Below are 27,901 nucleotides of genomic sequence, written 5' to 3' on the forward strand. Positions count from 1 at the left end.
TCAACAGACAGTTTTGCTGCGCATTAAAACTTCACTTTTTGCTGAGATAAAAGAAAGAGGATATTGTAATTCTTGTCTCCTTTTCATAAATTCCAGTTGTCTAAAACAAGGTTTAGACACACGACCCGGCCCTGCACCCTGTATTCATGTGTTTGCTTCTCTCCTTCCCTCTAATAAACCTACTGAATTTCTTTCAAACCAGATTAGACTCTCTTCATGCATAGCTACTGATATTAAATGCATAAATAGGTAACATACATTCAATACATGCTGGTCTTCAAATTATAAGCACATCCCTTTTAAGCTTTTTTAACCATGTCTCAGACATACTTACTCTTTACAAAGTTGCTGAAATATTTCATACAATGCAAGTACTGTCATTCTTTTTATCCAGAGAGCTAGTGCCAAACAAAAATGTCAGGGATGGAGGATTACTGTTCTTTGTGCCATGTATTTATATTCAGACTGTTTTTACTCCAAGCAAAGTAGAACCAAACACTTTCTATTTACAGTAAGAAAATTAAAAATCAGTATTTGTATCACAGCAATCTGAGAATTTTAAGAATTCTCACTCTTAGAATATGTTAAAAACACACGGATAATTCTCACTGAGCTAAGTCTAAGAGAAGTGGCATCACCAACAATAATGCAGAATCCAAATGAGCTAGCTGTGCATCAATCAGCTCCAGAGACGATTCCGCAGCTGCCACAGCAACAAGCAGAGGAGCCAGCCAAGAGATCAGAAAAGAAGCCAAAGAACAGGTCAAGGCTCGGGAGCCAGAACTTGGCATCCGGGTCTTACAGCTGTCAGGGACACTCATGAGAGAAGTCTCTGTTGTCTACAGTTTTGGGAAACAGTTGGGAAACAGGAAGGGGCGGGGGGGGAACCCACCACCAAATCTTTATCTACAACTATTAAGAGGCAAGTTAGTGCTGAAAGGCGATACTTGCTAAGCATTTGTTTCATCACAGCATTGTGATACCAAGCCACTGAGAAAATGAGAAAAGTATTATCTGCACAGAAACAGAGTTTTGTAGTGGTGTGGAATGTTAGACTTCCAAGGAGATGGTTTCTTTTGGAAAAGAAATATCGATGACCAAGATGGAAATAAAAACCTAGACAATTATTCTTTTTTTTGTGTTTCAAAATACAAAAACTTTGCCTTAAATATTTTTTTTTTTAGAGGAGGGATATTCTGTCAAACGTTCCTTTAAACTCCTCAATGCGAAATTACTACCAGGAATAGCAAGAACTCTGGTATATAACCAACAGTTTTGTTGCCAAGTTGTATGCACTCTTTATTGAAAAAAAAAAACCAAAACCAACCCAAGGTATCTAGACATTATTGAAAAAATATGAAGTTGCACTGTCTACATTAGGGGTTCAATACTTGCTTATGACAGACACAAAATTCAGAATACAGCTGTACATTTTAAGACTCATTAACTAGAATTTGCAGGATCTGTAAACAAAAGAATAGAATCAGACCAACAACTCTAGTTTTGCAAAAATTAATTTTAAGTGTGTATGCATGCAAAAACCCAAAGCTAGTAGGAGTTTTCAGGAAAGCTGTTTCCACAGATTCTGTGCTGACAAGCCAAGCAACTGCCAAACAATGTTTAAAAACAAAAGAGAGGCTCCTGCAAAGTGCCAAAAGAGATGTTATGTTCTGCCATTACAACTCAGGCTTTATGAAGAGGAAAGTGAGGATACTTGCACCGGGAGTCTCATTGGCATTGTGAATGAGGCACATTCTGTACTAAGCAGATTCCCAAGGAAATATCTTGCATGTTAGTGTGGATTGTAAAAATGAAGAAATGTTCAGCTGTGATGAAAAGCAAAAGAAAGCAGAAACCAAGATAATGCAACTGATGTCAAAAAATTCATCGCTCTGTCAAAGAGGTGCTTTAAGTAAAGCTCAAATAAACAGCAAAACTCTTTAAAAGCATGATTTGATGGGATATTTTCATTTCTTTTCTCCAATATTTTCTTACTCCTGATCAGCCTCTATGTCTAGTTGTGGAGTGAGATACAATCTCTCATTACATTTTCTGAGTTCAGAACAACTAGGAATGTCAAACTGCTAGTTCACAATATTCTTAACTTTGTAGTCTCATCTCCATCTTTTCAATGTCACACTTCTATAGGTGGTGCTTTTCTCCCTTGTTGTCCGACCGGACGGTGTGAAGCACAGAAAGCTGTCTCAAGGCAATCTTCTCAAGCACACTTCCCACTGTAATACAAATAAGCCCTCTAGTGGTAAAATAATCGTGAGACTTTCCATATTCAGTTTCTATGCACCTCCTCTCCAGAATAAAAATCTTACTCTCACAATACCTCCTAACTATATTTTAGCCACTAATGGCCTATCTGCAATCTCTTTTGAAAGCTATTCAATGAAGATGACAAGCTTGCTTTATCTTAGTCATGAGCGCGTAGTTTGGTTATTAAATATAAGGACAAAAACATAATAATCAACAAAGTACAAAACTAATTTAACACAATGTCACAGAATTCTCCAGATTTTATGAATGTTTAAAAAGTATACTAATACATAGGTAATAAACTCCACCACGCACTAGCACTTAATCAAACCCTTTGAGTACCAGAATCAAAAGTGAATGCTTGTGTTCTTTCCATTCTAAGCCGCTGTATCCTTTCCCTTTCTTAAGTGTATTTATTCTCTGTTTTTAAATAGTAGTCAGTGAACTGAAAACAGAACACCACCAACTCTGACCCATGTTTGTGGCAGGGATTTGCATTATGATTGCCAAAACGTTACCAATGCATCAGATATTTTATCTCAAATAGAAACTCAGCTTCAAACACTGCCAGACTTAACACTGTCAAATATTCCTAAATATTATGTTACCATTTCTTAACAGAAGACTAGCACGCTATCTAGTTTTAAAAATAGCTATATTTTAGATTAGCAAGTATGGGTAAAAGCCTCCCATCCACATACTAGTCATCTTTAATGCAGCAATCCAGCAAATTGCTATTGCATCAACAATGGTCCTAAAGGACTGTACACACTAACAGAAATGTGTTTCATAATTTAGTCATTCTGAATTGGTACATATTTGCACATATTCATCAGTCCTAATGAAACAGAATTATCTGGTGTTTGGCCAGATCAGAGCTTTCACGACATTTTTCATGGCTCAACGGCAAACTGACAGTACTTTGGTGTATTTGCAATCTCCATGCTGTTACAATGAAGGAGGCTATACTGGGAGAGGTCACTAATGACAGAATCACAAAACACTGCTTACCTAAGAGCACCTCAGACTTTCTCTCTGTTCTGAGTAGAGGCAAGCATAGGAAACCACGGCACACCATCAGCTCACGGAATAGACCCCTATCTTTTTTCATTGGGATAAACCTGCAGCTACCAAGTAGAATTCTTCAAAAATTCAAGTGCCAGCAAAACTCTATCAACACAAAAAACCAATTAACTTCTTTGCCTACGTAAACCTCTCGTGTGATTTTTGCCTATCATGCCCATGTTTTAACACAGACATGCCCATGCCTTGATATAATACTAATTGGGTAGAATTCAGAGAACAGTGGCAGAGGATGAATAACACATTCTCCTATAATTTGTTTGATAGCTGGAAACCAACTTCTAAAAACCAATGTATATTTCTGAAATTCCTTGCAAAACCATTCCCAAATGAAACCATAGTGAAAAAATGCATATAACCTCAAATGTGGGTTGAGAAGCAACAATAAAAGTAAATGTAACTATTTTGGCAAGATTGATAGTAGCTGTGTCACACTCACAACACTCTAAATCAAATTACTGAACAGGGGAGCACACAACTGACTGGAAAAGAAAACAACTGACTGGAAAAGAAAATCCTTCCAATGGGAATCGTTAGCAACTGTCAAGCTAGGAGGACTATGCTGTGGGGGCCTACAAATATCTGTGCTGGATCAGACCCTAGTTCAATAGTTTCATTAACAATTTTGGTGATTGAACAGGAAAATCTGCTTAAGAACTGCACATATGGTATCAAGCAAGGAGAAAGTCAAGCGCTCTGTAGAGCATGATTAGAACTCAGTGATCCTGAAAAACTAAAGAAACAGTCTTAATGAACAAGATGATATTCAATAAAAACAAACACAAATAGCTACACATTGAAAGATGTATAGCACCAATTCAGAAAAAAAGGAAGATTCAGTACAAGGTTATTGCAGAAAAGACAAAAAAATTTTGACATGCTAAAAAGAATATCACATACAACATAGGACGTACTTGAACTTTTCTATACTCAGAAGTGATAAAGCCACTTGTATCTGGTTTCAGGTATCACAAAAAAAAAGGACAACAAGTATTTTGAAATAAAATTACCTGTGAGGAAGAGTTGAAAGATTTTTTTAAGTTCAGGCAGTTTAGAAAACAGAAGACAAGGACATCACAGCAGTCTGAAGGTCTCATAAAGGAAGGAGTGACCAATTATTTTTCTGCGCTACAAGTAGCAGTCAGCTTAACTTGTACCCAGGAGATTTTGGTTAAAAGCTTTTTAACTACAAGAATAGAAAGCTCATGCACAGGTTACGCTGGAAGGCTGAAAACCCCCATGTCAGGAACCTCACATCTCCTAGGTCTGGTGAAGATACACACAATCTTGGTTCAGAGCAGGGAAAGAAAAGTTCGCTAAGCTAAACGTAAGGGCACGATCCACAAAACACTCTGAATCCTCATTCCCCAATCAGCCAGCCTGGAGGAGTGGTTACACTGTACTGCAGCTCCTTCACTTTCAAACAGCCACCCATGTTTTCTCCTGATGAAAAATAGGGTAGACAGGAGCAGAGGGAGAACGGTGCTCCCATCCTGACAAAGTCAAGCTTTGCCTGAGGTAGACACCCAAACACTAGGTAGCACTCTTAAGCTCTCCACAATTTCGACAGTGGTTTTCCAGATGTAGCTATACAGTTTATAGCTATAGATGGTAGTATGCACAAAGTCTTGTGCATGAATTTAAGTCTTGACTTTTTGCAAAAAAAAAATTAAGCTATCATTGCACATTATAAATTGTATACACATGCATAAGAACATGTTTGCACCAGCAGAAATGCATCAATATTACCGAACCAAGGCAGTATCTAGACAACGCACTAATGGAAAATGACAAGATGGGAGGCTTCTTTTCTTTGAAATAAGAGTCAAAGTTGTAATTCTTCCAAACTTTAAAAAGAAGCCACAATACAACTTTTTACATATTAGCCACAATTGCTTTGTGGGATCAAAACAAGCATCTGTCTCTTATGTCTTGTAAGATTATGCTCCTATCACTTGTTACATCTCTGCAGCTCAGCTGTCTTCAGAGGGAAGCTGAGCAAAGCAAGATACAGCTGCAGTTATTAATACAATGTGACATTGCAAAGGAAGCTGGATTCCCTCCCCCTTTCTGTTCAGTGTTTCTATTAGAAAGACAATTGTTGCATATAGCTTCCTTAGCTAAAATTTGAGACATATATCATACAGCTGTATGTACTCCTACACTTCAGCTTTAGAAGACATTTTGCGACGTACAGATTTTGATCCATTGCTATACAAATTATTTTGTATTTAAACTGTAACTACAGATCTCGGAGTTTAATCTACATTGGCGGGGAGGGGGGCAGGAGGGGAGAGCAAGCTGCCATGACTTACTCACTTCACCTTCAGAAACAGCTAGGGAGGAAGGGAGAAGACATGGAAAACGGACTAAAGACTCAGCAGATTGAACCTCTAGTTTTAAAGATTTATACCAGAATAATTTTATTATAATACTATAACAGAGTATCCATATGGGGAGGTGCACCCCTAACATTTCTTCTTCAGTAACTGTTACTGTTAACTTCTCAAGGTAGTTAAGGTCTTAGCGTAACCATCACAGAACTTGAGGTTGCTTGGAAAGCCCGAGCAACTTGAAAGATTCATAAAAACAGAAAACCAAAACGGTAGAAGGCTCTACCCATACTCGGCAAATTCAGAACTTGCAATTTCAATCACACGGATACAAAGACCATGCAGTTGTCAAAGAACTTGCAGTCTCACCTAGGAAATCAGTAGTTACGTTTGGTGCTACATGTGGCTTTCAAGATATGCACCAAAATAATCCAAATTAGACGCTCTAAAAAGGCAGATTCACTCATTCCTTCTGACATATCCAAAGTCAGTTTTATTTGGCTGTGACGGGACCATCCAAGTTTAGGGAAGACCAATTCATGAACCTGTTAATATGCTGGTACCAGTGTCACTTTTCAACCTGCTGTCTCCAGATCCCATTCTCACTACAGGTTGTGCTTTTCACTCTTAAAAGGACAGTTTGCAGTCAGAATTTAAAAGTAATTTTATAGTCTCCTGCAATTACATGGAATGAAACTGAAACAGGAGCACTTACAGGAACAGTCTGCAGTCTGGGTTGTGGACTCCTTATTCACATGTAAGGAGTTAACCCTCCAATACTCCCTATATACACATTTTATGCTTTTTAAAAAGTAATACGCTTTCCCCAGAATTATTTTGTTAAACTGGCATGAAAACCCCTGGAAAGATGTCACACTAATACTTATTATATTTCTGCTGCTTGCCCCTGCAGTTCCTATAACTACACAGGAAATAAAGCGGGACTACCAAATGTAACCAAATAAACTAATACTTCAATTTTTTCCAACATACTATTCTTCAAGATGCACTAATAATTTATCTGTTACAAACTACTCCTGGTATAGCCATCTGTTTTTAAAATGAAGCCTTTTACAACCTAGAACAAGAAGAAAGTACTTGAATTCAGTAACTTTATTTGCTAAACTATAACAGTAAAAATGTAGCCATTTCCTTCAATAAACTGTTTATTCCCATTTCACTGGATTTTAAAACAAGTTTCACTCAGAACTTGCAATAGTTATGAACTTCTGAAAAAAAATACACTAAGATGCAGATAAACAAGTATTGCAAACTCTGTATTTCAAGTTTAATAAAAGATACTTTATATTTGATATTGGTTTATCTGTAATCCCTATACCACGTGCACACACACGCACACACACTTACTTTTATCTTGCGACAAATCCTCTGCCTAAAACTAACCTTGATCAAACATATTATGGCTTATGAATTCTCAGCAGCTTCTAACTGTATCTCCTTTGTATTATTCATTGTAGAGATTGAGCCGATTATAGGTATGCATTAGAAATCTCCCATGACTTCAAAAGACTGTTCAAGGTATTAGAATAGAAAGCAGCAGCATACCAGGCGGCTAGCCCACTGCCACAGTTAATGAAAAATCCCTTTGAAAATTACATATCACTCCACTAATTTCATCTGATAAGTTATATTCTGGATTGACACTTCCTTCCAGTATAAGATAAAAACTCAGTTCAAAAATGAAGTAATTAAGCCTCACTTCTTCTGACATTTACTTTACAGCATGACTCATGACCATCTTCAGCCTGCATTCAATAAAACATTTTCACAGAAACTACTGAAAAATTAACTCTATACTACAGCCTTTCAGCCCAGTACTGCATTTCTTACGCTATTTAAGTTCCAAAATCAGTTTTCCATTAAGTGTGCCAGGTGGTTCTCTGTACTTGAAAAACAAAACAAAGCAAGCAAACAAAAAAAGGAGGGATTTTTTTTTTTTATAAACACAGATTTTAAAAAGCAAAAACACTTTGGAACTCTTTCTAAAGAAGGTCAGGAGGGGAAAAAACTATAACAACAAATCTAGCTCATTTTTAAAGAAGAGACTGTAGAACTCATGCTGCAAGTTTCCAATAAACAGCTACTAATTACATTTACAATACTGAGTAGGTGTGCAACAAAGTCAGCAACATGAATACAAAAGTCGATCCAGAAGGCTAAACACTCCAAACCAGAGTGTTAGAAGCTACTGCAAAGAAAATTTAATAAAAGAAAAGCAAATTCTTCTGCAATTTTATAAATGGAAAACATGCAAGCAACAACATTACATCACTAAGACTCTCTCTCAAGAGCAGTGTTTAATTGACAGTACAGAGGCTCCAACACAGGTATGACTGGCTTTCTCCAGCTATTTGAAGACAGCTTTACTGATCTCCTGTTCTCCATCTCTTCCAACTGCAGCTGCAAACCCCACATTTTCTACCTTTGGATTCTCTGACCTGCTCAGAGCCACTCATTTTCACTCCTAGCCATCTGAGGCTACAAATGATGAATTGGATTTATCCTCCAGTGCTACCACACACAATTGAAAAACCAAATAAACCAACCAACCAAAACATACCACCTCAGACAATGAAGTTATGTAAAACTTTGGAGACAGCAAGAACACCAGAGCCCCTGAGAGGGAAGGCTTCTAGTAAGAAAGATACAAAGAAACACTACTGCAAACTGCATCACAGACTTACAGAAATATGGTATCTGAATCCTATAGCTCTACTTATTCTCTAAGAAATGCCATTATCCAGGCTTGTGCTGGCAGCTATGGATATCACATTTGCAGAAAATTATTTAAATAATTTGAGAAACTCATATGTTATTTACAAAACAAAACGATTTAGTTCCATGAAATGCTAAGCCAACCTTGGAAAGGTTGTGAAGCCAGGAGGCTTTGAATGTTCATACTCTATCTTGTCATTCAACAATTACTAATCTTAATCAAGTGGAAGGTAAACAATTAATATTAATAGGTATTAACTTGCCTTTTGTCTGGCAGTTCAACTTCCAACTGCCAGCAAGGAAGCTCTACATCCTGATCAGGCTTGAGGTGGAAATATCATATTTACACATTAAAGGAAACTTCTTTGTGGGAAATATTAAGCTAAGTGGGTTTAAAAAGATATCTGAAAGTCTGATTCTTACAGAAGTTCTTTAAAAGGTCTTGTAATTGTCTCCAAAGCTCTGTTCTCTATTCCTCTCCCCTTTTGAAGTTTTGTCATTTTGGCAACCTTGCACAACCCCAGAAGGAACAGAAAAAAATATTCCTAGTCAGGCTTCTCCTGCTGTTTTTCCAGGCTGACATTTCTGAAGCATTTATTAGCATAGTTAAGGAATATGCTCTGTTCCAGGAAGAATTCCTAAGGTATCTCCCCCATCCAACCTTCCTAGTATACTCAGGATTTAAAAATACAGTAGTATCTACCAGATAATGTTACAGTCATGAGGAATGGCACAATCCCAGAAGACACACCCATTTCTGCTTCTCACTGAAGGGACCCCAACATGAATTAAAGCATTGCTGTGATCCTGCTTGAAAATTCAGGTCTTTCTGGTAACAAGCACCTGGTACTTTGGTAGCTCCCTGTTCCTACCACCACCTGGCTGACAGCAAGAAGACAGTAACCCCTTTTTGCTGTCATTGTTTCTACTAAGACACCTCCCAGGTTTTCTTTCCCGGTGAGAGGGTTTCCTGTGCCACTCATTTCACACTCACCCTGGCAGTATCCAATTCAGAATTAAAAGTCCTGCTTACGCAGAAAACGCAACTGAAAAAAGAGCAGAGAAAGGGTAGAAAAGCCAAAGGTAGAACAAATACACACAATAATTACTTACTAAGCTAAGGCTGTATTAACATCAGTTGCTTAACTAGCTTTTCACTATAAAATAACAAAAATTCTTTTGAAAAGGTGGATATGCTATCATATAAAAGCATCGCACACTTTCATATGCAGCTCTAGCTAGCTCATTTTCAGTAATGAGACAGGTCATTAAAAAGGTTTACGCCACAAATCACCAGATCCTGGGAATTAATTTTGAGGAAGCACGCCTACATAGTTGGCGATACTAATACACTCTTCCCTTGGCCTCTGCTGCAGAAAGGATTCTGGCCTAGACAGACCCACGATCTGACCTAGCTCAGCCATGCCTTTGTACATACCACAAGTTCAATTTGATCAAGAAAATCTGTTTAAAATAATAAAATAGTAAAGCTGTATTTCATACACCATGTCTGACCTTTACAACCAAGACATGTATATATTTAAAGATAAACTAGCATTCTGAATTGTGTCATCCTAAACTGAGGAATTAAAATTACTGTCAAAATACAATGCTCCAGTTGGGGTAGGCACAGTAGTAAAGTATACCAACACATTTCAGTTATCAGGGTTGAAAAAGCTGATGCAATACAGTGGTTTCTTGCTCTCCTACACATTACTACGCATACCCAAATATTTAAAACATTTCAGTGTTTATACATGGTTTGAACAGCACAATTAATTCATCTGTGTGATTATTCTTCTACTTCCAACATAGCAAAGCTGAGAATATGAAAAAAGGTTTGAGAAAAGAACAGAATATTAGGAGGAACAAACTAAAATGACTAACAAATAGGAAAATGCACAAACACTGTTTTAAATTCTGAGACTTTGAAAAAGCCATTGGACTATAAAATGGATGTTAATATGCATTTTCATTTCTATAATAGCAGAAAGCCACAGAATACAAACACCAGCTCCAAACTTACTTAGATCTTTGAATTTTGTAATGTTTGTTTTCATACTGACAAGCTTTTGCCATTAATCTCTACTGTTTAAAGTGAACAAAAATCTACACTAAATCAGAATTAGTATCTCCAAAGAACCAGTAGATGGCAATAAGATGATCTGTGATAAATCTTGATTTTTAAATAAACAAAGTCTATATTAATGTACAACTAGCAAAATTGTAATTTTTTTACCTTGTTACCTTGGCCCCAGGAGCAAGCATTTTATAAAATTTTATACAGACAAATCCATAAATCCTCCCCCCATCTGAATGGTTAAAATTCTCACTGAGGTGAGGAAAAAAAACAAACCCTGAGAACAATCTGTTCTCCAGTTACTCAGAAAAATAACTTAAAGTATTTGGTAACTTTATATTCTAATAAAACCTACAGTTTCAAGAATCTTTTGCAAAGTACTGTGCATAAAATGCACAGAATTTTGACTTCATTTTTATTTGTAAAATGTTGTCAAACAGTAAACTAAAGAATCAGTAAACTTTAAGTCTTTATACTATGGTAACCTTTAAAACCTTCCACTAAGTGTTACGCCAATGCTATTCAGCATCTTCTGATAATTTTTGTCAGGGCTTCAGCTTGAAATTAAAATGCAAAACATTTTATGGCTCACAACTGCAAATCTAGGAATAAGCTGAATTTCAGTGGCTTACCTGTCTAGCATAGAATATAAAAATCAAATTACTATTGTGTATGACATTAAAAATGAAAACATACACATGAGATTTTTAAAGGAAGACTTCTAGATGTGATTTCTTATGTATATACATATATGTTCGCAGCTGAGGTAGAGGTATTCTTGAACAGAAACAATGTAAATTGAAATCACCAATGGCTTGGATTAACCTTTTTAACATTCAGAATTAGTAATGCTGCAGAATTATGTATCAATGAACCAAATAATTAACCAGTTTCATAAAGTGCATTTTCCCATTTATCTTTCTGTATTTTCTTATTTTCATCACAAGTGCAAGCACAGATAGGTCTTGCCTAAGATATGTTTTACTAAAATAAAATACCTGATGAGTAAGCTTGCTAACTATTTTCTCAAAAAAGAGCTGTAAAGCTGTCAGTAAGGTTTGTACCTTCCCATGAAGCATTTCAGAAACAGAGCCTTATGTCTAACTTTCCATTTAATATTTACTCATTATAGCTAAATAATCAATTATTTTTTTCCAATACATTTGTGGTGGGTTGACCCTGGCTGGAGGTCACACAAACCCAATACAACATTTAACTTCAAGTCAAATCAAACTATTAGACAGAAATTTGAACCAGACAGAAATTTACTTACTAGTAAATACTACTCTTTACATTTATACCCAAAAACTGAGAAACTACTCAGTTTACACATGAAGTAGCAGTATTCCAACCAAAACCTATAAACAAAACACCTTCATGTAGTATATATGCATACCAGTATGGAAAAAACACACTGCCATAGAAAAGAATCAGCGCATGGAAAGACAAATACCTGGAGACTGTTGCAAAAAAAAAAAATTCAGCAGTAAGAAAGTTAGGATTTGCACAATTGCTCCCAGAAACGATCACAATGAATTTCTCTGATTAAAGAGGAAATAGACTGAGGACAGAGAAAGAATATACACTGCAACTGGCAGGAAGACAGGAGACAAGCCCACGCGAAAAGCAATCCTTGTTTCTTTAAAAGTGGCACTGGCAACTTACTTGGAGAACACAGACATTGAAAACTTGGAGGGCGTCTATTTGAGGGCCACCAAGATTACAGGGTTGAAGAACCTGACAGACAAAGAAAAGTTGAAGGAACTGGGTTTTCTCCACCTAGAAAAGAGATGGCTCAGGAGGGTGAGGAGGATCTAACCATGGTCTTCCAATGCCTAATGGGTAGTTTTACAGAAGACAGAGGTGCCCTCTTCACAAGGTTTCACAAGTGAAAGGACTAGAGGCCACAGGCCACAAGTTGCTTCAGGGAATTTTTGTCTTGCCATAAGAAAAAAAAAAACCAAAACAATTCTTTGCCATGAGAACAATTAAACAATGGAAGAGGTTTCCCAGAGAAGTGGTGGGCTCTCCCTCAGTGGAATTACTCAAGCCTTAGTTTAAGCTTAACAAGGCCCTGGATAACCTAATCTAGGGTCCTGCTTTCAACAATCTCCACAAGTCCCTTTCAACCTACACTAGTCTATGATTCAGCATGTGAAACACTGCAGCTACTGTATTTTAAAGTAGTGCCTGTCACAAACACGGAAATAATTTAACAAAAATTTAACAGCACAGCTGTTTTGCTTGAATTTTGCACTGTTATAACTCCATTAGTGCCAATGTATTTATACATGTGTAGAAACTGATGCAGCCTATTTTTCTCCTTTTTTATTCTAATTTCTTTACTATGTAAAGTTGTCCAATATGTAAGTGTACTTTGCACCTCTGCTAAATCCCAAATTCCTGAATTCCACACAAATAAAGCTGTTTGCTCCACACAAGCAGAGCACTGTACCACACAGAACCAAGCCTCAGCTCCACCCCACAACAACGCTAGTCTTGTACGTTATTGCTAAGAAAACCGCCAACTAGTACTTAAAAAATAAAAATCACCCCCCCCCCCCCCAGCTTTATCAGGAAAAAACAGATAGCACTGAAATACATTGCAAAACATTTAAGGATTTTTTTAAAAGGAAATAAAGGGAAAAAACTTTAATTTTGACATAACAAGCCACCTAAAATTAGTTTTGCTCAGGAAGTGGATCTAAAAGATCTTCAATTCCACTCAGGATGCAGTGCTTACTCATTTCCAAGTTTATCTAGAAAACAAAGTATGATGATGCCTATAACCAGATGATAAATACACCTTCTCATCTACTAGAATCCAAACTGCTTGACTCTGGTAGTGTTTCCCAGTTTCTTTGGCACATTATTTCAGAAACAATTGTCAATTTTACTGCTGAGCTGACAGGGTTATGGCCATGACATGAAGAGCGCTCAGAAGAAGCTCAAAGAGCTCCAACTGTAAACCAGGAGGCCTTTGATGAAGAAATACACTTAATAAAAATTGAACACTAGAGAAAAGCAGATGTACCAGGCAACTCTCAACCACTTTGATTTTGCATCAGTTACCACTTTTAAATATAACACCACTAACTTTTCAGCTTTATTAACAAGCTATGATTCCTGCTTTCCAGTCTTCCATAAATGGACTGGCAGCTCCTCCTCAGCCCTAAAAAACAAAGCTTAAGAAAAGGTTACTTCCCTTATTCCACTCCATACCTGTTACATAACTGACTTTTAGATATATATATATAGATATATAGATATTTTTATGGAGATCATGAAGATCTACTTCAAATTCCTATGAGGACTCCATGAAATCAAATCCACATGGCCCAATTGTTTAAGCCATGTTTACTACAAATATGCTAATCCTGTCCTTACGCTAAGGTCCTCATTTTCATCTACACCAGAGCTGATTACGTTCTTCCTAAAACCGTACTTGTAGATTGTAAGGTCAGATTTTATACTACAGCTATGAAAAGGTGCCTTCATTATTACTTGGTATTTCAAAGCTAATCCCCAAATGCCTCAGTGTGACGTAAAACATCCAGGCTAAGTGCATCTGCATAACAGCTTTCCATTAGTTTACTACATGTGAGTGCTGGATATACAAGTTACTTTTGGAGATTAGGATACATTCTTGTTAAGCTGTACTTTACAGCTATTCCTTCAAAACACTCCTACTCACGTACTGCTTATAAAAAAAATAAAATCACTAAGTGTTGTACATACAACTGATTTCTTGGGCTCAACTTTCAGAGTAGTCCTGAAACTGATTTAACTAACATTCTTCAAATTTACGAGAGTCTAAATTAAAAAGAAATAGTCACCAGGAACAAAACTCTTCGTCAACAATTTTCAAAGAAAAATAAAATAGCACTGCAGAATTAAGGTTACACCTTGTTTTAACCCACTCCAACTAGTCACCCAATTTCTTTAATTTTCTCAGTTTGTTCAAATCAGTGTTAAGAAGTCAGAGGTGATTTGGAACAGTTTCACACAAGCACAGACGCTTGCTTGGAATATCCTACTTTGCACCTGTGGCTCATACCAGAAGTATGTGTCTATGGTTGAGCCTGAAGAACTAAACACACTACGGGACATAACTATTTTAAAATTATGTTAATAAAGGCTTATTGTTTCATGCTTTAAGGACTTTCACCTACTTCTTTGTTTGAAAACTGCACTTGCTGCACTCAGTTAGCATCTACTCATAAGTAAAAGATGGGAGTTTCATGATTCTGCTCCTAGTTCAAATCAGGTTGCCATGGAAGCAGATGTTGGATTGATGAAAATAGGTCAACTGTTAAAAAAAAAATCACTGTTTTAATGCTTTATTATTAAATGTTATTATTTTAATGCTTACCATTATTTATTATGAAATGCTTAATATTTTATTCTATTTAATTAGCACTTACTTTGCTGATACAATACGTATTCCCACCAAAAGTGTAGACAGCAGTAGAGTTAATGAAAAAACATCTTTGGAGAAAAAAAAAAATCAGGATATTGCTAAAACGCGTGCTTGGCTTTGGTAAGAACAGTGCTTTTTCTGTTTACCTTTACATCAGATATATAAATATTTAACTGGAGTCTCAATCACTTCAACCTGATAAAAATATTTAATGACAGATTCAAGTAGGTTACCCCATCAACTGAACATGTGAAAGCATACATAGCCTACTAAAAGAAGTTTCTTGTGTGCTTAACATTTTCACACTGCCTGATGCTGGCAACATTGCATAAATGCACCATAAAATTCTCATCTCCATATTAATAAACACAGTAAAGGTGCACTGGAATACTGCCAATACGTGAGATTTGTGCTCCTCTCCTAGTTTAGGGATCTTCCTGCAGATGAAGCGATACTTACAGGAGAAAGACTCAGTGCTGCAGACATCCCACAAATTTAATCCAGCACAAACCTCCAGCACTGCCGTGTGTCTTCCACATACAGCTGCTTCTGCCTTGCTCCCTTTCACCAGTGAACTGGGTCAGACAGCTTCTCCCAGATCAATCCCCTAATCTGATTCATCATGCACCAGATAAAATAAAGTGCCAATGTAATGGATAAGATGGGAATAAATACCCAGGAAGCAAAGGCGAAAATAGCCCCATCTCTTTAAGCTGCCATAAATCCATACTGCTACTGTTCATAGTCCCACAAAATCTAGTAACCTTCCCTTCTTTCTACCTCTTGTAATCAATGTTTTAACCTAAAATATGTACAACATGACTACTGATGAAAAAAATTCATTTCTGTAACTGAGAACACATTTAACTGTCAACACAATGGAAACTGTCTTCAACAGAAGTGCAAATCATGTTTGCTGTGTTCATTTTCATATAGTTTTTGAAATAAAATTTTTTATATATAAAACGTGTTTCACTTTAGAGAACTCTTTTGGACTCCAGAAGCTTCATAACTTGTGTTGTAAAACTTCTTGCAAGACCATACGACCTGAGCTATTCTCTGATTCTTTTAAAAATAACCAAAAAAACAAACCCGCACCCATGAAGTTGTTAAATGTTGTTTAAAATGTTCTGAAAGACTGTCCCTCAGGAGACTGCAAAAGTTTTAAATTTCACGTTGAACAGTTTTGGAATTGTTTATAACCAACAACATTCCAGAAATCACATGGCATGTTATGCTGCAGAGAAGTACTATAAGACTCACATGTTGGTTTTCCGTCTTTGTGTTTTCTCAGACAATAAATTATTTGTAATAACACAAAAACAGCCCCCCCCCCGAAAAAAATCAACCCAGCATACTAAAAGTATCGAGCATACTGGATACTTGAGATTAAAACTATTTTTTAAATACACCTTTTCTGACAAGTACATTAAGGGTTATTTTGGGGTTTTTTTAACTAAGAACAACAGCAAGAAAAAACTTGACTTTTCTCTAACCAAGTCGGTGCCTTTCCCCTCCTCTGGCTCACCCAGCATTAAGCTCCATCAGTCCCTTTGTACAATGTAGTTAATTACAGATTGGTGGTCTTCGCCAAAGTTGCTTCTTGGTATAAGACAATATTTTTGCCTTTCCTTCCCTCAGTACTAATTTACCTTTTCTCTTCAAACTTTCGTCCCTTTATTTTCTTTATTTGCTTTTCCACAGTATTTTCAGATAATTTGAGATACGCTGTTAAAAAGGAATTCCAATACCTAACTACCATGCTGCAATTCCGGTCATTTAAAGGATCACATATAAGCAGAACTTAAATTTAGGAAGAAAAATACTGGTATTCTCCTATGGCATACCAAGAAACAGAGGCCTGCCTAGAGATCACGTAGCCAGCTTCACATTAAAACAGGTAAGATGGGAATAAATACCCAGGAAGCAAAGGCGAAAATAGCCCTATCTCTTTAAGCTACCATAAATCCATACTGCTTATATTTAGTCATACAGCTTTCATAATATGATCTCTCTGGATATATTGTCTAGTAATGAACTACAGCATTACATTTAAATTGCCAAGTTAGTTTTATATTAAAATACCTCCACTGAGGTTAATGCAAATGTTCACACACGCATAATAGAATACATCAGGCTGTCTGTAGATTCAAACTTCAGTAAACCAGGTGACACTGCAAACTTTAAGGCTTGGAAAATAAAACTTAAAGCAAGCTCATAATTCATTGCATAACCCATAACACGTGTAAAAACAAAGTACATGCTCCTCCATACAGTAATGCGATTTAACAACCCAGACTTTTTGCCACAAATAAAGCAATCCAATTCCTAAAAGACAAAATAGCATAATGTTGAAAGTCACGGCAATGCAATGTAAGAAAGCCCCAAAGAAAGATATGTCAGGGCAAAGTCCTACAATCTCAGTTATTATATAAGATGCCTATAGTCATCCCTCATTTCCTGAAAAGGAGTGACACTTAAGTGTTTACTACATAGAATTAGGAAAAGATGAAACCCAAATAGTGTTACAATCACTAGTATTTACAGTCATGACACATACTTGTTTCAGATAAAGCACAGAGGAAATATCCACGAAGATTATGCAAGAGGTCTTTATAAGACATGGGGTCACAAATCAAGTAGAGAAACATCCAGTTCACAAAAATATGGTTATTTTGCTTCTTGAAATAGCACTATTAAATTCTTGAAATACATGAAGCAATAAATACACAGTGTCTTGCGAGTGTATGGAAAAGTATAGCAACAACATTCACAGTACATGAAAACACAGAGAAAAAAAAGAAAGAAATCAAGAAGCAAGACTTTGAAACACTTCTTTGGTAGGGAAATCTTCATTTCTTTTTAATATATGGAAGGGAAAAAAAAAATCTACTTCCTGGTATTATTTCCACTGTTGTTCATATTTGCTACAAAACCACATGCACTGTTTGAAGGTAGACTTACCTCTACCAATGCCACAGTTAGAATAAGGTCCATTTTTGAGTCTGGAAAAAGGGCATTCACTTGTGGAGACATTCCAATCAGTATGCAATTAGTGACTACTGATATTACACTCATAGTTTCAAAAGCCAACTGAAATAAAACACAAATATGTGTTCAGTTATGACCATTATCTCTAATTTACCGGTCCCCAAATTGCTCTGGGCAATACATCTCTCCTCATTACATCCTCAGAAGACCCATTATTTTAACTTTTTATTTTCCTTCATCTTTTGAATTCTACGACATAAGACTTGTTTGGCAAGCAGTCCAGACTTCATCAGCTTTAAGAACAGGCAAGCACAAGACCACAACAAGGTTTGCAATACCACAATGACCATCTGGTAACCCTGATTTTTTCCCTAATTTGATTTGTCTACGTGTGTGCATGCATGTTTGCTGTGAAGAAGTTAAACACTATTCTTCCGCAATTCCGTAGTACTGTAAAGACCTTGAGAAGTTATTTACAGACCACCAACATCCGAGATGTAGGTAATGCCAGATCACTTCCTGAAAAATTTGGAATAATCCTAAAGCAAAAAAGTGGACAAGAAAGCAGCCTTATGCCTGGTATCTTCATAACTCATAATCTGAACACATAAAAGATTATGTACTCATCTACAGTTGTACTCCCAAATATAAATTTCTTTCAGGATAAAGGAAAAAATGCAAAACTCCTAGAGGAACTAACAGTCCCACACTGTGTTTTTGGAGGTTTTATCTAAACATTAAGTAACAGGAAAATGTAAGGATGGTTCAGAATGCCTTTCTTAAATCACAACCAGTTATACAAGCTGAAATTTGTTCAAAAATTTACAGTTAAACACATGCAATTGCACAAGTCTAAGAAGCTGTGGCCTACAGAGCTCCCACAAAATGCCTGAAAATATTACTACAGCATGACAATAACTTTCGCAACATAATGGTTACTTATTCCAAGGTCCTCTCTGGAATGAGAAAGACTGACATTGAATAGTAGCAATTGTCACAATGAATTAGCAGAAGTAACTTTCTCCTTGACAACAAGCTGATGACTCAGCTCACCTGATAAAATAATTCCAGTATTCCTTTAACAGAAATCTTTCAGCCAATGCTCTAACTTATCACATGAAACAGATAACTACATTTTTAAGTCATTATTTTTAATTCAAAAAGCAAATTCAATTCCACTATTAGTTAAAAACCTACACTATTTATTAAAAACCAAACCAATATGACTGTACCATTAGTGTTACGTTTTTTCAGCCTACTCCCTAGATTGAAACAAACTATTCTAGCACAACCAAATGCCATTAATATACCTGCAGCTATGCTTGGGACTTACGACCACTGCCTCATTTATCTGGTGGACATACCACTGGTCAAAGCAGCTATGCCATTAGGGTGTTGGCAGCATAGATTTGGACTGAGAAGATGCATCAAATGTTAAAATGCAATCAGATTATAATTTACACATTTTAATGACATAATATTAAAAGACTTCCCCTATAAGTACACTTCATTAATACCAATGTACGCGTCTAATGAACATCACTCAGACTATTTGGTTTGCACGTTTTTACAGGATGTTCCATTTGAGGTTTCTTGATTTCATTTCCCGTCTCCCACTTCTTTCATTTGGTACCAACATTTACAACACCTACAAATTAAACAATCCACTAGTTTATTGTGCCCTTTGTTCTCCATTATGTAGAAAAGTTGTTAAATAAAACTAGAATATGGATCATCCCCTGGAAATTTCCTCCAACCTACTTCACATTCCTTATCAGGCCACTGCTATTACAGAATGCTGAAGTCTCTGGAGATGCGACTTAACGGTCGTCTGTCTTTTCAGAAAAACCTCTGGTTTTGGAGGAGTTTTACAGGGTTATTTTTAGTCAGAATCAGTTCACTGACACAGCATAGTCAACAGGCTCCAAACTAGCTGGTGCTAGCCTGATTGCATGAGCAAACAACTGCAGACAGAAAATCCTTAACCCAGTACTACTACCATGAAATTGTTTAGATAGACTACAATGTTCAGGCTGTGCAGAAAGGTCTAGCTCCTGCTCACAGAGCCAGGTTATTTTAAAATTAGTCAGCTTGAGTACCAGTAATCACAAGGGCACACAGCCAAGTATGGCTTAGGAATCCAAGTACTTAATTATCGTTCTTCAGTTTTTTCTGAAACCCTTGCTGAGCTCCACGCTTCTGAGATGGTAACATCTGATGCAATTTCTAAAATATGCGGACTGTAAAGAGTACCAAGCAGTATCTGGTAGCTTTGCTTTGTTGCAGTTGCAACAGGAGTACAATACATACATATACAAGGACTAAAAGAAGGATTTGTTTTCTTTTCAAAGGCAACTGAAAGACATGTGGTGAAAAACCCTACGAAAAATCACTTGGATATACAGCTGGATAGACACTATCCTAAGGCATTGAAGAGAACAAAATACCACTTAACTTTAAAGTGGCTGCTGGGTCAAACACATAGCTTAAATCCATTTGTTGAAACCTCTTTTAAAACAAATTACTAGAAAGACACAAAAATTACCTGCCAAACACCAATACTTGCTGTGGGTTCTGCAAATGGACGCTTGTAAACTCTACACATCTTTAAGGCATCAGAATATATCTCTGTGATGTTGTTTAATACCGCAAAGACAGCTGCCAGTGGATAAACACATGAGAAAAGACTCACATAGCCAAACTGTAAGAACAACTCCAGGTAATCATCAAAAGTACCCTGAAAAAAAGAGCAAAAATAAGAACAAGTTTAACTCACAAAAATAAACATGGAATTCACAATACACTTGTAAACATGCTTCCTCATTCCAAATCAGTTGTTTGGGAATGACTGGTGATAGAAAACAACAACAAAACAATCCCATCTAGTTAAATTTGGAATTATTCAATTACTCAAAACTTCTTAGGAAGAGGCGGCCAAGGTTTTCCTTCTGCCTAATGCATTTTCCTGAACAGTCACACTTCTTATCCTTATTACATGTAGTAACTGTATAAACACATTCATCCCATTCAAGTTCCTGACTATCTCAGTGAAACAGTTACAGAAGGAACAGTGGGGGATAGGAAAACAGCACCGTGCATTTAAACTGGCAGAACATTCTCCTAAGAGCATTGTGACAAGAAAAGTTCTAGTATTTCGGACTGCCCATGAAAGATCTAACCAGAAAGGTAGGTTGGTACATAGGCAACTCTTTTCTGGTATTTCTGCTTGCTTATTTCAAAACAGTTAAGTCAGAATTAGTGGCCCACTTGAAGGCTGAAATGAGAGAATGCCGCACTGACATCTGAAAGGAATAATTAGAGCATATAAAAAGCCCTATTTTGGAAAATCCACAAAACATCTATCACCTGATCTTTTAAACAAAGAGCGTAGGTACTTAAATGCTGATTAAGTATTCACATGTAGGTTATCAAATACTTACATATTAGTTTTGTAGTATTAATACTAGTTTTCTATGATTACAGCAATTATTTATGAAAGTGAAGAACCAAACTAACCATTTTTGAAGTGTTCACTGAACAAAGGATGGTGAAATACCACAAACAAGTTAAACTGGGATCTCACTAGCTTGTATTCGCCCACACCCACATATTGTCCTGTCTCCCAAAAATGAAATAATAAAGACTTGACAGTCTGAGATAACTGAGATTATTACAGGAACCACACAAAATTGGTTTTGGCTCCATGCATCAGACACATGATTCTCTGATCTTTTTTGCTGATTATAGCTGTTAAACCAACTGCCCTCTCCAGCATCTAGTGCTTTTATTTCTAGCAAACAGAAAAAGGCAACAGAAACTTGCAAGCTCAGATATCAACATGGGGTGGTCATTAGCTGCATTCTTCACTTGAGCTCATTAAGTTGTGTAGTATAGCTGGGTCTGACAAACTGATCTGCAGGCTAGACCATGAGGAGCTACCTAACTTCTAAAACCATTAAGATTTTTCCACAGAAACTCTGAATTTTAGTAAGGTCTTCCTTAGGGACATTTGTGCAGGATCACTCACTGGAGTGGCAGTCACACATTTGTCCCTGCTATCACTTTCTCAGACAACTGCTGCAGGAATGGAGCAATGTTTCCCTTTGTGCTCCTCCTCCTGGTAACTGCACAATATTCCCACTGCTTCTTCACACCTTTCTTCTCAGTTCCCTGCCCAGTACCTATTGACTTTTAGAATAGCAGAGCATGAAAAGTAATGTTTATTTTTCTCTTACGCAATTTATGACACTTTGTGCAGGAGTCCGAAATGACGGACAAATTTCGAAGTGTGCCATTGTCACCTACAAGGGCAGCACGTGAACTATGACATCAAGGAGACAGGATCAACAAAGAAATTCAGGGAGAAAATGAACAAGAGAGAAGCAGAAATTTTAAAAAAATAATTAAATTATTGCAGAATGTTTTTACATCTTAAACCGCGTTAAGGGCTGGATATTTGAAAAGTGATAAAGATGACAAACAAAAAAGAGAATTAAATGTTAAAGAGTAAGTGAAGGAAGCAAAACGAAAGAGAAGAGCCTGAAACGCAGAATTCTGTCAAGACTCCTGCTAACCTCCTCAGTTACGAAACATAGTCAAATGCTTCCCCCTTGTGACAGATTTAATTTTAGAAATACTCCTGCCTGCTGACAGCTCACTGCTTGCAAACAAATCAGTGGTTTAATATCATTTATTCACAAGCATAACACAATTAAAATCTTTAGACTGAAAATAAAATTAAGGCCTTGAGTACACAGTACCTTGAACTGAAACTGAGGCTAGAAGTGGACATCTCCAAGGCAAAGTCCTAACTCTACAATTGACCTGTTGGGTCCACAAGGAAAATTATTCAGGGCAGAACGGTACAACAGGTGCAGATACATTTGATCCAGCTGGGCACAAGAAGCACCAAGCAATGTGACTCAAAGACACCACACTGGCTTTGTATGTGCCAGCTGAGAATCAGAAGGCAGCTCAGGTCTAAGAGGTAGAGCTTCTTTGGTAAGGCATATCAACACCTGATGCCCACACACAGCTTTTGGAGCTGTGCTGGTCTATTCACAGGCACAGTGCTGGACTGTGCTGATTTACCAGTTCAGACAGACACTAACTCCGGGATTTCTGCTGTGTTCTCTATTGTAAGGTAGCCATGCTCTCTAAATCTCTCTCTCCTCATACAAGCTTTACCAGAGGAACACAAATATGAACATTTGCACAGGTTTTCAGTTGCAAAGGTAGCATTTCTTTTTGCTTTTCCCATTTCATGACCCATTTTGCAGAAGAGAGGAATCTGATACAGTATTGATATCAAAATTCAAACTGCTATTCTCTTTTACATGAAATGTAGACTATCTACACAAAATTCTTATTCTGTAAAAGTATTAATCATACAGTATTAAACCTCTTGTGACTATGCTTGCAGCACCTGAAGCAAGCTGTCAGCCAGTCTGTAAGGCATTAACATTCCTTTAGAACTGCAAGTAATGAATTGCACAAAGTCTGTTAAATATAATTAAAAATTGTACTGGGTAGGAGGCGGACAGGAATGGAATTAGGAAGACAACGAATGCCAAAGGTGTAGTTTCAAGAAGCAAGAGCTTCCAGCAGCAGTATTGGTTTGAAGAGCTCGTCTTTTCTGCCCTCTTCATTTCTGGCCCAACCCAGACAAGAGTGCGCGCTCTCAGGCTATAGTTTAATCCACAGTTTAAACTAGTATCACTACAAAACCAAACTAAACCAGTAACAGCCTCCCCCTTCCCTATGACATGCTACTCATCATCCTGGTAGCCTCCTGGCTACCCTTGGAGATTAAGGGCAGATTACACAAATAGTTCTTCCAGTGACATGGGGCTAGGTAGCTCCAGATTCAGCTGTTCATTCCTATGTACTCACGCTGGTGTAACTGGGATCCTGCACTGCATCAGCGTCTTGATCCAGTGCACCATACAGCCATATAAACAACACTACCAATAAAACTGATGAAGTTGGAAATAAGGTGCTAGACCAGACAACCAGGAATGTTTTAGGTTGCACTGACTGATGTCCCTGTCGACTACAGCCCAGAAACTTTTAACTTTTTTACAGTAGTAAAACGTACAAAATAGGTGCCCATTTCTCTCTCCACGTTGACTTGCTCGACTAATGACAGGTCCGTATCTGTTTTCAGAGAACACATGCGTTTCTTCATCCTCTTCTTCTGTCTCTTTTGGAGCCAGTAAGGAAGCAAGGATTCTGCAAACTGATTGAGGATCTGCGAAGTTATCAGCAAAGTGGCCAAGCTCTTCAGTTAAAAAAAAAAAAAAAAAACAAAACACAGAGAAAAAATGTACAGATCTGTGATAAACCTATGATCATTTCCAATATTGCATGTTGTAGTAGTACTGTAAGTAGTTACACTATGACAAAAGAAGGCCAGTCTAACAAAATTAGTAATAGCGTATTAAAAGTATAGCTGCTCTCGTTCCCATTCTTTGCTATGTGCTGAAAAGGACAAAATAAGACTTAGATGTCTAAATAGATGTAGATGTATCTTGGAGACAGTACACAAAGTCCAATGAAGGGTAAAGATACACACTTAACTTACACCAACACCAATAACAGAGCTAAACAAGTCACTTATTTTTTTTCTTCTTGCTTTTTACCTTCAAGTATAGGAAATATTATGAATGTCAGGTCTGGTATAGCCATGTCAAGTATTTTGCTAGAGCTCTCTTTAGAGGAACAGAGTTCTTAAGATTAAATTCTTGTTCTTTTGTTCATTATATTTAGAGCAAAAATACTTTCCTTATACCTGATTTTCATGCGTTTGAGTTCAAAAAATTTAACAACAGAGAGCTGATTTCAAATACCAACTACAAATTATTTTTGCTTTTATTTATTCTCAGCTCCTCATTGTCATCAAACTTAATCATGCTCCTATCCTCAAGAGTCTCTCATTTAGAACACTACGGAGAAAGCCATTTTCTAATATAAAGGGAAAGAAGGAGGAAATGAAAATTTTTCATCTGTGTGAGGGAATAATCAATTTATTTGAAAACAGTTCCTCATTTATGTGGAGGGAAAGAATTGCTTTAACATTGCTCTGTTATGATTCTACAATTGTGCTAGAGGAACTGAAATATGGAAGCTGGATTTCTAAGAAAATATTAACTTGACAATTAATATATTTCATGTATCTATTTCATTCAATCTTTTCCCAGGTTCATCAACATTCTGAAGATGTTCTTGGAACTCACCTGCCTCAAAAGCTTCATATCAAACAGCACAAAGGCAATGTAGAAGAGAGATGCAAAACAATTTAAGAAGTTGAACTGCAATTAAAAACACTTGTTATTAGTACTCAAGCAAAAGTTCAAATGCAGAACATTAACTTGACAGTTACCTTGACTAAATAGCTTCCGTGCAGATGTAAACTGTCTATTATAATTGTCTTTACCATTTTTAAAAGTTATGTCAGAAAACCTCATTTTCAATATTGGTCCTACTCAGACTTTCATTTGACAAGCTTATGCTTTCCTCAAGCATGGTATACAAAGAAATGTGGTCATTAAAAACACACCACCTTCTACTTAACTTTCATCTTTTGGCTGTTTCCTCATAGGTAATGCAATAAAAGTGATGTATTCATCTTAATTTAGGGTAATGATTTTTTTTTTTTCCAAAGAAATACTTAATCAAGATATATGCATAGGATGATGTATCACTCAATATGTACAACTGTTCCTTGGTATTTGTTAGTTGACCTTTACGTTTAATCACTTCAAGAGGTTTTATGACCAAGAAAAATATTCCCTGCTTCTAAAATGAGACATAATCACAGTATTGTACCTGCAAAAATCATAATTAAGCTCTGAAGTAGGAGAAAACTTTTCCTATTTGCTATCAGTGCTCAAGCTCATGGATGACAGATAATATTGGGGAGTGCGAAGAGCCACTCATAGGTTGAAAGTGAAACTTAGGGGATGTTACTTTTTTTTATAATTATTTCATATAAATTTCCTATAGGGAAAAACAGAGGGTGTTATTTTTTGAAAAAGGCAGAGGCAAAGCTATAAATGATACGTGCAAGAGTTTTAGCTCTAGCGGTTACCGGTAACAGAAGAATAACAAGCAGATTTAAAAATAATAAAAAAGCATGCAGAGTTGAAGAAAAAGAAAAGGGAACTCTGGAAGAGAATTGAATGATCTTTTCAAAAAGGAAAAAGAAGATTAAGTCTCAAAATAAGCCAATCTTTACAACTGCTTTTACTGAACATCTTATATGAGAATTAAAGATTTACAGTACACTTCCTTAGAATCAGTGTTGCATCTGGATACACACCTAAAAGAGCAACACACATAATCACACAAAAGCTACTCATTCAGAGTCACAAAGTAAGTAGATCGGTATATACTACAAACTGCATAGGAACAGACTGATGGACATGTATCTCCAGCCTCCTCTGACTGATTGTCTGAATGTTACTACAGGTGGGAGTTAATACATGAACTTCTTAAAATGTAAGTTTACCATAAAATCTTGCAAAAAGTGAAAAGAATAGTTCCCAGTTGAAGCCAGGGCCACATCAATTAACAGAAAAACTTACATATCCAGAATCCTAATGAAAGAACAAATCAATACAAATAAAACCCCATCTCTCCACTATAAAAAGAGGCACCTGAAACAGCCTAGCAGTTACTGCAACCACAACAGAAATCCTGTTTACTCTGATATTTGTGCTAGTGTTTGGCCTTGAACAAAACTGTAGGTCAGTGAGGTAATGCTAGGAAAGCACTAATAAAACACATGACAAATTCTCTTTTTAAATCATCTCAAAAGCTGCTTATACGACATACTTACCACTAAAACCTTCAGAATTAAATGATTCTGGTATGAAGATTCCAGCCTGTGATTTTCTAAAATACCAATAAAATTATTAATCAGTAAGCAGCAGAAGCACTTATTATATTCTAGACATTGTTATACAAAGAGTAAACAGACTTTTTTCCTCCATCTAAAAATTGCTTAACTAATAGTTTATAGGGAATATTTCCTTCAACACATTATGGCAAAAAGAATTTATACTGTACCAGTACCTCACTTAACCTATAAAGCCAATCTGATGCACAATATTGACATATATATTTTTGGCTACAACTCCAATATTTTTTCTACTGCAAAGGTTTTTCCTTTTGCATCTTTCTTTCTGAGAAAAGCTGTTTTATAACAGACAAACCATCCATCATTCTTAACACTTAATAAAATGTGCCTAGTTAGTGACTAGCACGAGTTGTGTTAACAAGGCTGCAAAGAGACGGTCACCTATGGACCTTGTTCAGGACAGAACAGCAGACTTTTACTCTGACATAGCGTGAAGTTGAGCCTGACATGTGGGAGATGCACTCAGGGAACTGAATGCAATTTTAACTTTTACCATTCACTAAATGATCAGTTTTCATGATAAATGGGTGAAAGAGGTGCGCTTAAAAATACCCCAGATTGTTTCCTATGTTTTGCCAGTTAAGTCAGATCTTAGCTGAAAATACGCCAGGTGGGAGATGAGATAGGTCAGCCAGATGACCTCTTCATCCTATTCAAAGCACAGCAGCATAAACACGTTGGATAGCACGGAAAAGGCAGAAGCTGTCAGTATAGTGAGTTACATAAATATTGCTGCTGCTGAATATGTAACATCAGCTTAAAACCAAAAAAATACTTGGGTTACTTGTTATTTTAGTCTACCTGATAAACACAACTGGGCATTTTGAATAAAGGCTTTTTATTGCAGTACAGTGAAAAAAATGAAACAAAACAGTCAGTTGAAACCTAGATATGAATTTAAAAGTCATGATTTAAATAAAACCCTTGAACAGTCATAAACAAATTGCTTGCTTTTACTATCGTGCTGTCAAGTTGGATTTGCTGAGCAAATCATTTTGGCATGCATAACCAATCCAAACTTCAACACTTCTTTTTACTCCGTCTTCTGCATCAATCTCTCTTTTGCTTAATCT

General features: G+C 36.6%; 1 protein-coding gene across 5 annotated transcripts in view; it reads right to left on the reverse strand.

Moving 5' to 3' along the window:
* ANO10 (anoctamin 10) overlaps positions 1 to 27,901 on the reverse strand; it is a 127,044-nt gene that overhangs the window by 87,227 nt on the left and 11,916 nt on the right. For all 5 annotated transcript variants that reach the window (XM_054817461.1, XM_054817459.1, XM_054817460.1 and 2 more), the window contains exons 7-11: positions 26,748 to 26,803; positions 25,144 to 25,218; positions 24,006 to 24,188; positions 20,454 to 20,645; positions 17,882 to 18,010 (exon numbers count right to left, since the gene is read on the reverse strand). In XM_054817461.1, the coding sequence (XP_054673436.1) occupies positions 17,882 to 18,010; positions 20,454 to 20,645; positions 24,006 to 24,188; positions 25,144 to 25,218; positions 26,748 to 26,803 (635 nt within the window). The remainder of the gene's footprint in view (positions 1 to 17,881; positions 18,011 to 20,453; positions 20,646 to 24,005; positions 24,189 to 25,143; positions 25,219 to 26,747; positions 26,804 to 27,901) is intronic.

Source organism: Grus americana, chromosome 2 (assembly GCF_028858705.1).
Source record: "Grus americana isolate bGruAme1 chromosome 2, bGruAme1.mat, whole genome shotgun sequence".
Taxonomy (NCBI): Eukaryota; Metazoa; Chordata; class Aves; order Gruiformes; family Gruidae; genus Grus; species Grus americana.